The sequence below is a fragment of the Chlorocebus sabaeus genome, chromosome 10 (assembly GCF_047675955.1).
Source record: "Chlorocebus sabaeus isolate Y175 chromosome 10, mChlSab1.0.hap1, whole genome shotgun sequence".
Classification (NCBI taxonomy): Eukaryota; Metazoa; Chordata; class Mammalia; order Primates; family Cercopithecidae; genus Chlorocebus; species Chlorocebus sabaeus.
Window position 1 is genome coordinate 77,047,396 of NC_132913.1, and position 13,948 is coordinate 77,061,343.

The 13,948-nt window shown below is 37.1% G+C and overlaps 2 protein-coding genes across 8 annotated transcripts in view; one reads left to right on the top strand and one right to left on the bottom strand.

Moving 5' to 3' along the window:
- Positions 1-7,967, top strand: part of ANKAR (ankyrin and armadillo repeat containing) — a 73,140-nt gene extending 65,173 nt beyond the window's left edge. The window contains exons 19-23 of the mRNA XM_007965617.3: positions 72-189; positions 2,822-2,931; positions 4,629-4,828; positions 6,103-6,149; positions 7,713-7,967. Coding sequence (XP_007963808.3) covers positions 72-189; positions 2,822-2,931; positions 4,629-4,828; positions 6,103-6,149; positions 7,713-7,960 — 723 coding nt within the window. The 3' untranslated portion in view covers positions 7,961-7,967. The remainder of the gene's footprint in view (positions 1-71; positions 190-2,821; positions 2,932-4,628; positions 4,829-6,102; positions 6,150-7,712) is intronic.
- Positions 1-13,948, bottom strand: part of OSGEPL1 (O-sialoglycoprotein endopeptidase like 1) — a 54,514-nt gene that overhangs the window by 30,645 nt on the left and 9,921 nt on the right. For 4 of the 7 annotated variants that reach the window (XR_491073.3, XM_073019872.1, XM_073019871.1 and 1 more), the window contains 2 exons: positions 11,871-11,977; positions 7,993-8,658 (listed from right to left, as the gene is read on the bottom strand). Coding sequence is in view for 6 of the 7 variants with exons in the window: in XM_073019872.1 (XP_072875973.1) it covers positions 11,899-11,977 (79 nt within the window). In the remaining variant the exon portion in view is untranslated. Of the gene's footprint in view, positions 1-7,992; positions 8,663-9,006; positions 9,393-11,870; positions 11,978-13,948 lie in introns of those variants that run through there. The other 3 variants (XM_073019869.1, XM_073019870.1, XM_073019873.1) reach the window with 3 other exon arrangements.

The following is a 13,948-nucleotide window of genomic DNA, read 5'->3' on the forward strand; positions in this document are numbered from 1 at the left end:
ATTACAAACGTGTAATTAGAGAAGCTGAGTAGAAAATGTTTAAAGATTCTCTGCTTCTTTTCTGTTTTCAGATTGTTGTATTGGCTAAAGTCATTAGAGATGTGGACCATATTATTTTGTCTGCAAGAGGTGTTACTATTTTAGTTGATAGTCTGTATTCAGTTCAGACTTCTACTATTGTCTTGACAGGTAAGAAATGACTAGAAGTTAATTTTAGTCATATAAAACTATTTTCGAAAACAGTTTATGGTACTCTGAATAATAATAAAATAATACACCTGATATCTGCCACAAGTTTAAAGAATGAACTTACGTTTATCTACATGGAACTCCATAGCAAGTCCACACGAAACAATGGATGTCTACTCTGTACCCCAAATAGAAGCCGAGTAACTCTGAACACAGACTTTTTGCTTTCCTAATTTTTCAAACCTTTAACTTTTTTTCCAGGATATAAATGTGAATTCAACTATGAACTACCAACAGCAAAATCAAAAAGTGATTTACAATAGTGGTGGCAGATTTACACAGATGTACCTCTGTTTGGTTTCCTTTTGTCCAGTTGTGCACATTTTGCTAATACTGAGAAGTTCTTTACATCACTGTGCAACAAAGCAAAGCAAGATGGTCCCATAGCATTCTCAACACATTTAATGCTATTGTATAACTGTGTCTAGGCAGACCTAACCCAACAAGTCACAAATAGGTGATCAGTAATATTTAATTGACTTGTTATACCACTCTTAAAGTAACATAAGGCAGGGTCAGAATGAGTAATATGCAGTGACTACTATCAATATAAACAAATAAGTATTTGTTTTTTAATTAAAATGGATCACTAAAGGAAACTTCACTTGATGCCATAGAATTCTATTTTTATGAAGTTTATTTGCATGGCAAGGAAGGAAAAATGAAGCAATGAAAACTTTCTGATGGCAACTAGCTAGAAAAAAAGTTTGAAGAAGTTATTAAATATGTTTTAATCTAAATAACATTATTAATTCAATGTTATAGTAATTCTGTGACTCTGAAAAACAACTGTAGTGGGTTTACACTCCACAATTTTTTTTGTTTGTTTGTTTTTTGAGACTGAGTCTCGCTCTGTTGCCAGGCTGGAATGCAGTGGTGCAACCTTGGCTCACTGTAACTTCCACCTCCCAGATTCAAGCAATTCTCCTGCCTCAGCCTCCCGAGTAGCTGGGACTACAGGCGTGCACCACCAAGGCCAGTTAATTTTTGTATTTGTAGTAGAGATGGGTTTCATGGTCTTGATCTCTTGACCTTATGATCCGCCCACCTCGGCCTCCCAAAGTGCTGGGATTACAGGTATGAGCCACCGCAACTGGCCTCCACAAACTCTTATAGGAAATAAATGCCATATTACATTAGCTTTCAAATATTAAATTAATTTCTCCAGGATGAGGAGAAATGAATCTCAGAAATTAATGGACTTTCTCTGCACTCCACAACCAGTCATATGCATGTCCAGGGTATCTCAGGCAAAGCCTGATATTCAGGCCTCAGGTATACTGTAAAATAGTTGATGTGCTTGGTGTCAAGTTGACATGGTTCCCAGAGGAGGCTCCAAGGCGCAGAAGTTTTTAGGAAACTGTGATTTCTGTTACCAAGAATTCAGTTTTCCTATGTATACCACTTAGCTATTCTCTACTCAGAGTTCCTCCTACTCCTTTGAGAACTATAAACCTTAGTTCTCTTTCTTAGCTGCTCCCTTTGTGTGTTTCCATTTCTAACTTCCCATCTTTAAAGGGTCTTTTTAACTTTAACTAGAGCTTACCTTTAGACAATTTTTGCTTTAGAAAATACAACCCAATTTTCCCCATTCTGAGGCAATAAACACAAGGAATTTCTTGGCTTATAAAAGAGGCCAGACAAAAATATAAGGAGAACAAAAACTCGCATCATCTCTCAATAAAGTATCCACATACTCCACACACAAATATGAAAATACATTTTTATCTTCAAACAAATATAAATAAAATATTCAGTTGCTAGCTGCACATTTAATTATTGGGACACTTTATTATTTTAAATCTGAAAACATTTTTATGGTAAAAACTTCAGTGATTTTAAACCTCAATATGCAATACATTGCTTGATTTTAAAGTATTAATAAGGCTTAACTCAAAGCCATTTCAACTGCAAAAAGGACATATTAATTTTTTTTTTTTTTTGAGACAGAGTTTCACTCTTGTTGCCTAGGCTGGAGTACAATGGCACGATCTCTGCTCACTGCAATCTCTGCCTTCCAGGTACAAGTGATTCTCCTGCCTCAGCCTTCCGAGTAGCTGGGATTACAGGCATGTACCACCATGCCTGGCTAATTTTTGTATTTTTAGTAGAGATGGGGTTTCTCCATGTTGGTCAGGCTGGTCTCGAACTCTCGAACTCACGTGATCTGCCCACCTCAGCCTTCCAAAGGCTGGGATTACAAGCGTGAGCCACCACGCCCGGCCTAAATTTTCTTATGATAATTAAATCATTATGTTCATAGTTATTTTTAAAACCCTAAAAGCTTCAAAACAAAATATATTCTGAAGATATGGGAGAAAGGAAACCTCTAATTTTGAAATTTTTCCACCCTTACATAAACCTATTTAACTTATACTATTTGTGACAGAAAACCAAACTGTAATTTTGGGGAGTTTATTCTATATTTACATATGCATGCTTTTTCTCAGTGCTGCTTCACTGACAGAGATGTCTTGTGACACAAACCTTTTTCAGTGCTATGTGCAATTAATGAAAGTATTATAAGTTTATATCAGTTAAATAACAAGCATTTTTCTTGTTTAATTTATAGGGAATTTAATAGCAAGCCTGGCTCATTCTAGAGCTGGTATCCCAGAAGCATTTACCACATTAGGAACAATCCAACGGCTCTGCTATCATTTGTACTCAGGAACAGAAGAGGTAAAAACAAGCAAAAACTAATTCTAAAATTAAATATGCTAAAAATATAGTTTACCTCTCTTTCTGTGGACTAATTTTTCCACTGATTGACTGTTATATAGTTCTTATTACTAACTCGAAATTACATGACTGTGTTATATACGTAATATAGTTCTTGTTACTAACTCAAAATTACATGACTTTTCTAATACTAATTAGTCATACATATCTGCCATCCACAATTTCAATTCCTATAAAAATATATATTTGTTTTAACCCTAAGACTTAAAACTAGGATTTTAATCACAAAAGCAGTATAAAACAACTGTAATGAAAGATTTAAAAAGAACTACCTTTTCAAATTAGTTTCTGATTTAGAAAACAAAAACAAAACCCTACAAAATAGGTCATCTTAATCCTGGAATTAAGAGTCAATCTATAAGTACGTTGATGACAAAGAAATTTATAATTAAAATCTTTGCTAGGTATCTAATGAAAACTGGTGACTCTGATTTAAGTTATTTCTATGATTTGAAATGAATGAAAATGGAATCCATAGGATAGTTTTCCTTATATGTCAAGCAGGGTTAGAAGTAAGGGTGTGTGAAAAGAGGCCTTTTGTGAAAGGCCTTGTGTGAAAAGCAGTGGCTTGCCTCTGAGTGTTCTCCTACTCTCTTCCACTAAGGTCTAAAGCAGTTTTACTGCACCTTTAGGGTATATCAGAATCACTTGGAGGGCCTATTATATTGCTTGGCCCCATTCCTAGAGTTTCTGAGCCAACACATTTGAGGTGGGCCCTAGAATTTGCATTTCGAACAAGTTCCCAGCAGCTGAACTACAGGTCCAGGGTTCAAGATGTAGAAGACATATGAGCACACAGAACAACCAGATGCCAACATAAAGACCAATATGTTCATTCTATGAAACTTTTTATGCTACTATCATATTCCCTACAACTGGCCAGGAGCATACTTTAATTAATCATATGACCAACCTATGGGTCATAGACAGAGGGTATTTTCTTCAAAGAACTATTTTTTCTAGAGTCCTGTGGCCTGATACTTGTGCTTCTTTCTTTGTTTATGCCAGTGGAAAAGTGAGTTGCTTTTGTAACATCTGAATGTTTAAAAAAATTTTTTTTAAAGTAATAAATAAATAAATAAATAAATTGCTTTCTGTAAGATTTCTGTTACCAAGAGTTTAGCTTTCCTATGTGTACCACTTAGCTATTCTCCAAAGTGTCTGCTCCTACTCCTTTGAGAACTGTAAACAAAATAATTAAATAAGAGTTTCTAGGAATGGAACCCAGGCATAATTGTCAAAGATATACGAGTGATACCAATGCATTGTCAGGGCTGCACTCCACTGCCTTAGTTCAAACTTAAAGATTCTTTCTTTGGTGGCACATTAGAATTACCTCACACACACACGCCCAGATTCTACCCTGAAAGGATTCTGATTTAGTTGGTGGGCTTTTTTTTTTATTATTTTTTAAAAAAATACTCCAGGTGGTTCTAAAATGCAGTGAAGATTGAGAACAACTCTGTAAAAATATGGCAGTTAAGCTTCCATCTATACATTGCCACTTGTTTGCATACATATTTGCTTACACTTGTTCCCTCCCTTACAGAGACTTTCCTATGAAGTAGCTAATTAGAACACTAAGATATTTTAAGAACAAAGCCCACTGGTTAAGAAAGAATTGTTTCTTCATTTAGGTTCGCGCAGCTTGTTCCTCTGCTCTGGGCTACTTAACATACAATGCAAATGCTTTCCGCATCCTATTCAAAGAATGCAGGAATAAACCTAATCAATTCATTCGCATAAAAAATAATATCAGCAGAGATGCAAGTATTAACCCAGCATTTTTAAAGGAATTTCAAATGCAACAAACACTGGTGGGACTTCCTTCCTTAAGGTATGGTCCTATGTTAGAAGTTGCAGTAGTGAAATCATTGAGAGGAGACTTTAATGAGGTTTAGTAAGATCCAACAAGAGGAACTATTCTTGATATGAACATATCTCCTGTATAGCAGACGATAAACTTCATTCTAAATGACCATTGCCAAAACCTGTTTTAATTCCAACTCAGCACCAGAGTTGTGGGTACAGACAAGAATACACCTAGATCTTGGAGATCCTCTCTGGCCAAGATTATTCACATTTTAGAAAGTTTTGGGGAGACTGGTTACCACAACATCTGATTCAATAAGTCATTTTTTTTAGCAGACTAGGGATACATTTGAGAGTTCTAAGACAAGATCACCACCCCGACCTTAGCATCAAATGGGTCTTCTGGACCAGATCCAAAGCTAGGCCAAATTCCCAGGGTGGAAACAGGGCTAAATTAGACTTAGTGGTTAGAGTTACAGTGAAGTTTGCCAGGAATTTCTTCAGAGGATTTCAACTCATGTTGTGGTTTCATCATGAACTTAAGTCCCCACAAAAGGGGAAGAGAGGAGAATCTCTTTACTCTGGGTATGTTTCCTCTTCTGCAAATGTAGCTGAATTACAAGTGTTCTCTCCAAGTAGTGATATTCATACATTGGAAATAGAACTACACAAGATATGTTAACTCTATGATAATGGAAGAGAATAGGATCCAATAATGCATCTGAATAGGATCCATGTACAAACATAGATTCTACATCAATTTTAAGTACAGAGAATGATGAGTATACCTTTGGAGCCACTTTAATTCTTTGAAAACCTGAAAGTCTAAAATGGGTGACCTAATTTTATGATAAGCCAGCGAACCTAAATTATAACTGTTGTAATTGATAATTCTAAATAATTTTCATTGGTTCGAGGAAATAAATAAGTAGTATTTTACACAGTCACTCCCACGGCTAGCCCATGTGATGACTTTGTGGGAATTAGAAAAATATACCCCTTTCTCAGACCTATCTTCTTCAAAACCCAGCTGAAGTGTCTCTTCTTCTGTAACACTTTCCCTGATCACTTCAAGAAGATTTAATGTTCCAAATGTTTGGAGTAAATAAGTGAGTAAATGAGTGACTGAATATAAAATACTTACAGGTAACATGCAGAGTTAGTGGAGGAACATGTATGAATTAGGCCATCAGGCATTAAACCTGGTACCGTAAGTCTTCATATATTTCTTCATATATTTTTTCTGGGTGCATTAGGTCTTCATTTATTTTAATAATGACAAAAATGTTTTCCTTTTAGTCTGGAGAAGAATGGAGGACCATCCATAATTCCTATCTTTAAAAAAGGTAATTGATTTTTTTCTTTTTTTAATCTATGAAGTACCTTCTAGCCTAGACACTTTATAATTCTGTATTCCATCTCTAAAAATTCAAAATGTAGGCTGAGCCCAGTGGCTCATGCCTGTAATCCCAGCACTTTGGGAGGCCGAGTCAGGTAGATCACTTGAGGTCAGGAGTTCAAGATCAGCCTAGCCAATATGGTGAAACCCCATCTCTACTACATATAATAATAATAATACTAGTAAAAATTAGCCAGGCATGGTGGTGCATGCCTATAATCCCAGCTACTTGGGAGGTTGAGGCAGGAGAATCACTTGAACCTGGGAGGCAGAGGCTGCAGTCAGCTGAGATCGAACCACTGCACTCTGACCTGGGTGACAGAGTGAGACTCCATCTCAAAAAAAAAAAAAAAACAAAGTAGAAGGTACCCCCCCAAAAAAGTTTACTTGCATACTTTTCTTTTGTAATTATGTCTACCTAAAATATCTTCCTAATTACAAGTCCATGTTAATCATTTTCTGTAAGGCCTTCCCTACCAGTATCACTTGAAAGTGACTCCTGTCTTATTTTGCTTTTCTCAAACCATGCATAGAAATAAGTCATTATTTAAACGACCTGTAAATATGACTTAAATTATGATCCTGCTATTGCTGTTTTATATACAACTTACCTATCTGAATTCTCGGGGCAGAGACCACATTTTTTCCATTGATACTCTATATAGTTTTGTACATAGTTGGTACATTACACTTGAATGGATTAGATCTGCAGAGATCAGAGTCCAGATCTCATATTATTTATCCCTTCCTATTAGATATGTAATAGGGAATATAAATTACTTATTAATTTCACATACATGCTTAGTGCCTTTTCACGTAGGACCAAAATCAGTCTTACTTGATATGTTGTCCTATTACGAAAATCAAGGATAGAAACATTGAGAAGTCAAGATTAGTTTGCTAGAGTCATAAACAGAAAGGGAGAGAATTTAAAACGACAGAAAAAGGAGAGGAAACAATTTCATGTCTTCAGCAAGTATATGAGGGAAGCTAGGTATGTGGGGAGGCGATATAGAAATATATATAGAATATCATGAGTAGAAGAGCATCCATTTTTTATATAGCTTCGTGAATGTAAGAGTAATTTACATGAAAGAATAAAATCAGTTCACTCTTTCTTCACTTTAACAATGGTTTCTAAACAACAATCTGTTTATCAGTCATGATCTGATGAAGTTTTCACAGGTTTGTGGTAACATAAGAAAAAATAAGGACAAGGTAACACGTTTCTGGTAAAATTAATTTCATTCCATGTCAAGTCCATCATTTTGAGATAATGCCTTTTACACTTTCTTTTGGTGCTAAAATATTCTTTATTTTACATAATTATGTTTAAAGTAGTATTTATTCTTTTATTGGTGCTAACTTAACAAAACAAGCTAGCAAGTTACTGATCTGTTCTCTTAGTATGTTTTAGTTATGTAAAGAAAATAGAACTACATAGAACTAGAAGTAATGAGACTATACCTAGGGCTCTCAGGAGAGACATTTAATTGTGGCTAATTTTTAGGGAAGGATCACCGAAGAAAATTAAAACCTAAAATTCAACCAAGAGATTCTTTGACTTTATTGCCTCCTGTAACTAACTTCATGGGACTCTTCAAAGCAACAAAAAAGACCAAGGATTCCCATAATATTTTTTCTTTTTCATCTACAATTACATCAGATATCACAAATGTATCAAGACCAAGAATAGTGTGTTTGAACCAACTTGGGAAACATGTCCAGAAAGCCAACCCAGAGCCTGCAGAAGGCTAATAAAACATTTTAGTATGAAAGGATTCCTGAGCCATCTTTTAAAATTTTTTTTATTTTTAATAATGGTAATATGCAAATAACGTAACTGAATAATCTTTTTGAATGGAAGTTCTTGATCTCGATACTAAGCAGACTTTCCTTAGCATGTCTACGGGAATTTAATATCAGGTAAGAGTTATGGTTTCAAATAATAAGTAGGATTTCTGTAAAAGAAGGCCTGCACTTAAACCTTAAAATTTATCGACTGACATGAGTGGTATAAGTTAACATTTTTAAATTGGCGTGCAAGAGGCCTGATTCAAAGTAGCTCACATGGTAACATTTATTATAATACTGTGAGATATTTAGTAATAAATATTACAAATGTGTAAGTCTTCTAAGACCCAAAATGTATACTTAAGAAATATTTTGGCTGGGCATGGTGGCTCACACCTGTAATCCCAGCACTTCTGGAGGCCAAGGTGGGAGGATCACTTGAACTCAGCAGTTCAGGACCAGTTCGGGCAACATGGCAAGAGCCTGTCTCTACAAAAAATAGAAATAAAGTTGGCTGGGCATGGATATGCACACCTGTAGTCCCAGCTATTGAAGAGGCTAAGGCAGGAGGATTGCTTGAGTTCAGGAAGTCAGGGTTGCAGTGAGTTGTGATCTTGCTACTGTAGATCTCTTGCTACCAGCCGAGGTCCGAGAGTGAGACCCTGTCTCAAAAAAAAAAAAAAAAAAGGTCTGAGAGTCAGTGGATGATGCAGAAAAGAAAAATTAAAAAAGAAAATAAAAATTTTTTACAAGGGAAAAAAAGTTTTATTTAAAAATAAAATCCGAAATCATTGCCCATCAAGTACATAAGTATGGCTTTTGTAGCTAACAGTGTTGCTCATTCTCCTTATTTATAGAGTGTCTTTGGTTTGCAACTGGAAAAGGTAATAGTCTTTGTGGCTTAGAACCATATGATGTCTTTGCTTAAACAGCAATGTCTGCTTCTCCTATTTTACAGCTGCAGACAAATATGATACAAACACCTGGCTTCACCATGTACTTTATTTTACTTATTTATTTATTTTTTTGAGATGGAATCTCACTCTGTCACCCAGGCTGGAGTGCAGTGGCAAGATCTCGGCTCACTCTGCCTCCTAGGTTCAGGCAATTCTGCCTCAGCCTCTTGAGTAGCTGGGATTACAGGCGCCTGCCACCACGCCTGGCTAATTTTTGTATTTTTAGTAGAGATGAGGTTTCACTATGTTGGCCAGGCTGGTCTTGAACTCCTGACATCAGGCGATCTGCCTGCCTTGGCCTCCCAAAGTGCTGGGATTACAGGTGTGAGCCACTGCGCCTGGCTTCACTGTTTACTTTAAAGCTCCCCTTTTCTCCATCCACTTGCTGAATTGCCTTCATACAGTCTGAGGGTCTTGCTGTAATCCATTCTCTACCTGGGCTGCAGTAAGCATTGAAAGTATATATTAATTAGCAGCTATTTTCCCCAATACGTACTTAGGGCTTTCTATGTGCCAGAGTCCAAAGTCAGTGAGTGAGTGAGTGGGTGAATGAATGATTATTTATTTGTCTGTCTGTTTGAGACAGGGTCTTGCTCTATTACCCAGGCTGGAGGGCAATAGTGCAATCATAGCTCACTGTAGCCTATAACTCCTGGGTTCAAAGCAATCATCCCACCTCAGCCTCCTGAGTGGCTAGGGCTACAGGTCCTCGGTCTCTGTTATGCTGAGTGTGGTGGTACAGACCTGTAGCCCTAGCTACTCAGGAGGCTGAGGTCTCTGCTGTGTTGCCCAGGCTGGTCCCAAATTCCTGGCCTCAAGTGATCCTCCTCCCTTGGCCTCCCAAAGCACTAGGATGAGCTACCATGCAAAGCCTGTGTTCTTAACCACTGAAAAATAAGAGACGTCTTTAATCTTCATATTTAATTCTAAATTATCTTAATGGTGCTGAGTCACAACTTTCTGGTGGATTGACTAAAATATAGGAAATGCGGAGGGAAATGGTCTATTTGATACTAGAAAGGGATATATATTCAAGTAATAAATTGTGTTATCCAGCACCATTAAGGATAAGAATTCATAACAATGGAAATATTAAGCTTCTGTAGATATTTTTAAAAGCCTTTAGAGAGCAACTTTTGAGCTCTGAAACTGGTTTCAGGTAGGCTCAAGACTATATTTTAGGACTATTTTCCGGTTATCAGAGTTCCTTTGCATTCAATTCCAGATATTTCCTGAGTATCTTGGCCTAGCCAGACCATCCTACCACTCCTAAAATGTATACTACTTCTCCTATAAATCCCCCCCATAAAGATTATTTTTATTGGCCAGGCATGGTGGCTCACGCCTGTAATTCCAGCACTTTGGGAGGCCGAGGCGGGTGGATCACGTGGTCAGGAGTTCGAGACCAGCCTGGCCAGCATGGTGAAACCCCATCTCTACTAAAAATACAAAAAATGAGCTGGGCATGGTGGTGCTTGCCTGTAGTCCCAGCTACTCGGGAAGCTGAGGCAGGAGAATTGCTTGAACTTGGCAGACGGAGGTTGCAGTGAGCCGAGATCGAGCCATTGCATTCCAGCCTGGACAACAGAGTGAGACTCTGTCTCAAAAAAAAAAAAAAAAAAAAGATTATTTTTATTACTCCACAGTTTTTGTTTTTTTTTTTAAAGGATGTGTGAGAAGTCAGGCCCTGGAGGCTGAAGTTGGAGGATTACATGAGCCTAGGAGTTCTAGTCCAGCCTGGGCAACATAGCAAGATGCTGCCTAGAAAAACAAAAATAAAAAATTATGTATGAGAAAGGCCTCCAGATATAGAGGGTTATATTCAAAGAATTGTACATTTAGTTACTTTAATCAAGACAGAAAAACAGTGATAATCTTACGATATTTGCAGTACAAAGTTTGGATTTAAAAAAATTATCCAAAAAAACTCCCTCATTTATTTCCATCTGATTATATACAATTTCTCAAATAACTGATGTGAAAGTATATGGACAACTAAAGCGTACAATACATACTTGAGGGATTACTTACATGTCAAAATTGTAAAACCTCAAATTATATGAATTTTTAAAAATGCATAGACATCCTGTTTACTCCAGAGAGGATACCTTATCATGAGCTCTTAAAATTAATAACATATTATGTTAGAGAAACTCAGCTTTTGTCTTGATTTGGAAATGTCTGCTTTGACATGACTTTGATCTAAAATTGCTTTCTCATGCACATTTGTAATCCCAGCACTTTGGGAGGCCGAGGCAGGCGGATTGCCTGAGCTCAGGAGTTCAAGACCACCTTGGGCAACATGGTGAAACCCTATCTCTACTGAAAATACAAAAAATTAGCCAGTCATGGTGGTGGGCTCCTGTAGTCCCAGCTACTCAGGAGGCTGAGGCAGGAGAATTACTTGAACCCAGAGTAGAGGTTGCATGCAGTAAGCCGAGATCACACCACTGCACTCCAGCCTGGGTGACAGAGGGAGATTATCTCCAAAAATTAATAATGATAAAAAAAATAAATCAAACTGCTCTCTCATTATAAAGTCAGGTTCTTGTTTCAGTAGGAGTTAAAAAGTAGCTTCTCCTATCCTGATTTGAGGAAGTGGGGGAAAGTCCTAGGCCTGGATGATACAGGGCCAGAATTCAGCAAAATTACCGTGCTTCTTCCAAAGTTTTTCTTTCTGCCTGCCAACATCAATACATTCCTTTCTCAAAAGATGTTTTATTTTGGTTTTTAATAATTAAAAAAAAAAAACAACTATGTTCCCTTGTAAGGCTTTAATACAGTACAGTATCTCAGAAGAGCAGGTAAAACATCAAACATAAAAAGAAAATAAGAAAGTCTTGATGAATAATTAATATTATATATCTTCCACAATTTGATACACAAAATAATAAAAACAATTTTAACATTAACGCTACCTTTAGGGACTTTTTTGAACAGCAGAAATCATATCTCCATTTTTAATTGTGGTACTTTTATGGCAGCTTCTTCAACTTCTTTTGATATGTCTACTCCAAGAGGACATCTACATCATAAGCAGACAAATCATATTATTTATTTGCTTCATGATCCATCACTAGTTCTGCAGACTATTTGCTTAGAATTATGACAATATAAATATCAAATGTTTAATTCATCATATGTGGTGATGATTCTTAAATACTTACAAATATACCGGGACCTCAAGTCAGGATAATGAAAGCTAGTCTCAGTAAGAAATCTAACTTTTGAGATGTTCTTGAAAGAAACAGTTTTACTGCTCTCAAATACTGTAAATAAGTTAAAAACATAAAATGAAATATAAAAATAATGAAAAATGTCTTATAATTCTCTACAAAGCTAAAAAGGTAAAAACATTTTTGCCATACAGCAAAGTCAAATCTGTGTCCATTCACATTTTAGAAATGTCCTAGGTTTCTATAGGTTCTTCTCTGAAGTTTCAAAAGCTGCCTTGCCCCTTTTCTACCATCCTTTGCCATTACTAGCCAAAGAGGTCTTAGTTCCTGCTGTCTTTTTCTGTTCCTCCTCAGTAACTAATTTTTGCTTCAGATTTCTGCTTTTCTACCATGTTGTCCAAGATAAGGCTTTGCTTTGACTGAATCCCAACCTGGAAAAAGCCATCATCTCCAGCCTCAACACTGCCACAAGGTGACACAACTGAATCAGAGGATATACTCTATCTGAGACAAGGTATCAAAGGGATGCCTTCCGGTACTACTAACTCAATTCAGTTCATTCATGATCAGCATACATGTAATTCATGTATAGCACAACTGTCAAGTTACGGAATATAATGCTGACAGTTGTGTGTGTGTGTGTTTTTGTTTTTTTTTTTGAGATGGAGTCTCGCTCTGTCACCCAGGCTGGAGTGCAGTGGTGTGACCTCGGCTTACTGCAACCTCCGCCTCAAGGATTCAAGCAATTCTCCTGCCTCAGCCTCCCGAGGAGCTGCGATTACAGGCGCCTGCCACTACACCTGGCTAATTTTTGTATTTTCAGTAGAGATGGGGTTTCACCATGTTGGCTAGGCTGGTCTTGAACTCCTAACTTCAGGTGATCTGCCCGCCTCAGCCTCCCAAAGTGCTGGGATTACAGGCATGAGCCACTGTGCCTGGCCAGTGCTGACAAGTTAAAACATCAGATGAAACAGTGTTCAAAATATAATTATGTTAGATTATGAAAATAATTGTCTTTTACTATTCCAGAATTAACTTATAACAGAATTTGATAGTAATTTGAAAAACCAGCCAGGCAATGGTGGCTCACACCTGTCATCCCAGCATTTTGGGAGGCTGAGGTGGGTGGATCACTTGAGGCCTGGAGTTTGAGACCAGCCTGGCCAACATGGCAAAACCCAAAAACTAAAAATACAAAAAATTAGCTGGGCACAGCTGTGTGAACCTATAATCCCAGCTACTCAGGAGGCTGAGGCATGACAATCACTTGAATGCGGGAAGCAGAGGTTGCAGTAAGCCGAGAATGCACCACTGCACTCTAGCCTGGGTGACACAGTGAGACTCTTTAAAAAAAAAAAAAAAAAAAAAAAAAGTAAAAGAAAAAGCTGTGCTATTCACTGGAACTTTGATTTGGGAGAGGAAATAAGGCTTGCAGGAAACAGCTATCTTTTGGCCAATTCTCAGCTGCCTGTGTGAAAGCATAATCACAACCCACTCTCACACCTGAATGCTTTCTGCATGTTTTCCTTAAATTTGCCAGCATACCTGCTGATTCTGAGATGTTCCTGACATTGCCAAAGTCCAAGCCATGGACACAGTTTACATTCTAGTTCCAAAGGAGGGAATTCATCACTCTTATTCATGACCTGTTTCTAATTCACCTAAACTTGTCAAGATTTTTATAATTTGATACTATAGCAAAAATATTTCTCATATGGTATCAACCTTAACTAGGTTCATGAAAGAAATTTATGTAACTTTCCTTCAAGTACCACCAGAATGTCAATGAAAACCTCATATATAAAGGCAATATCCAGGCT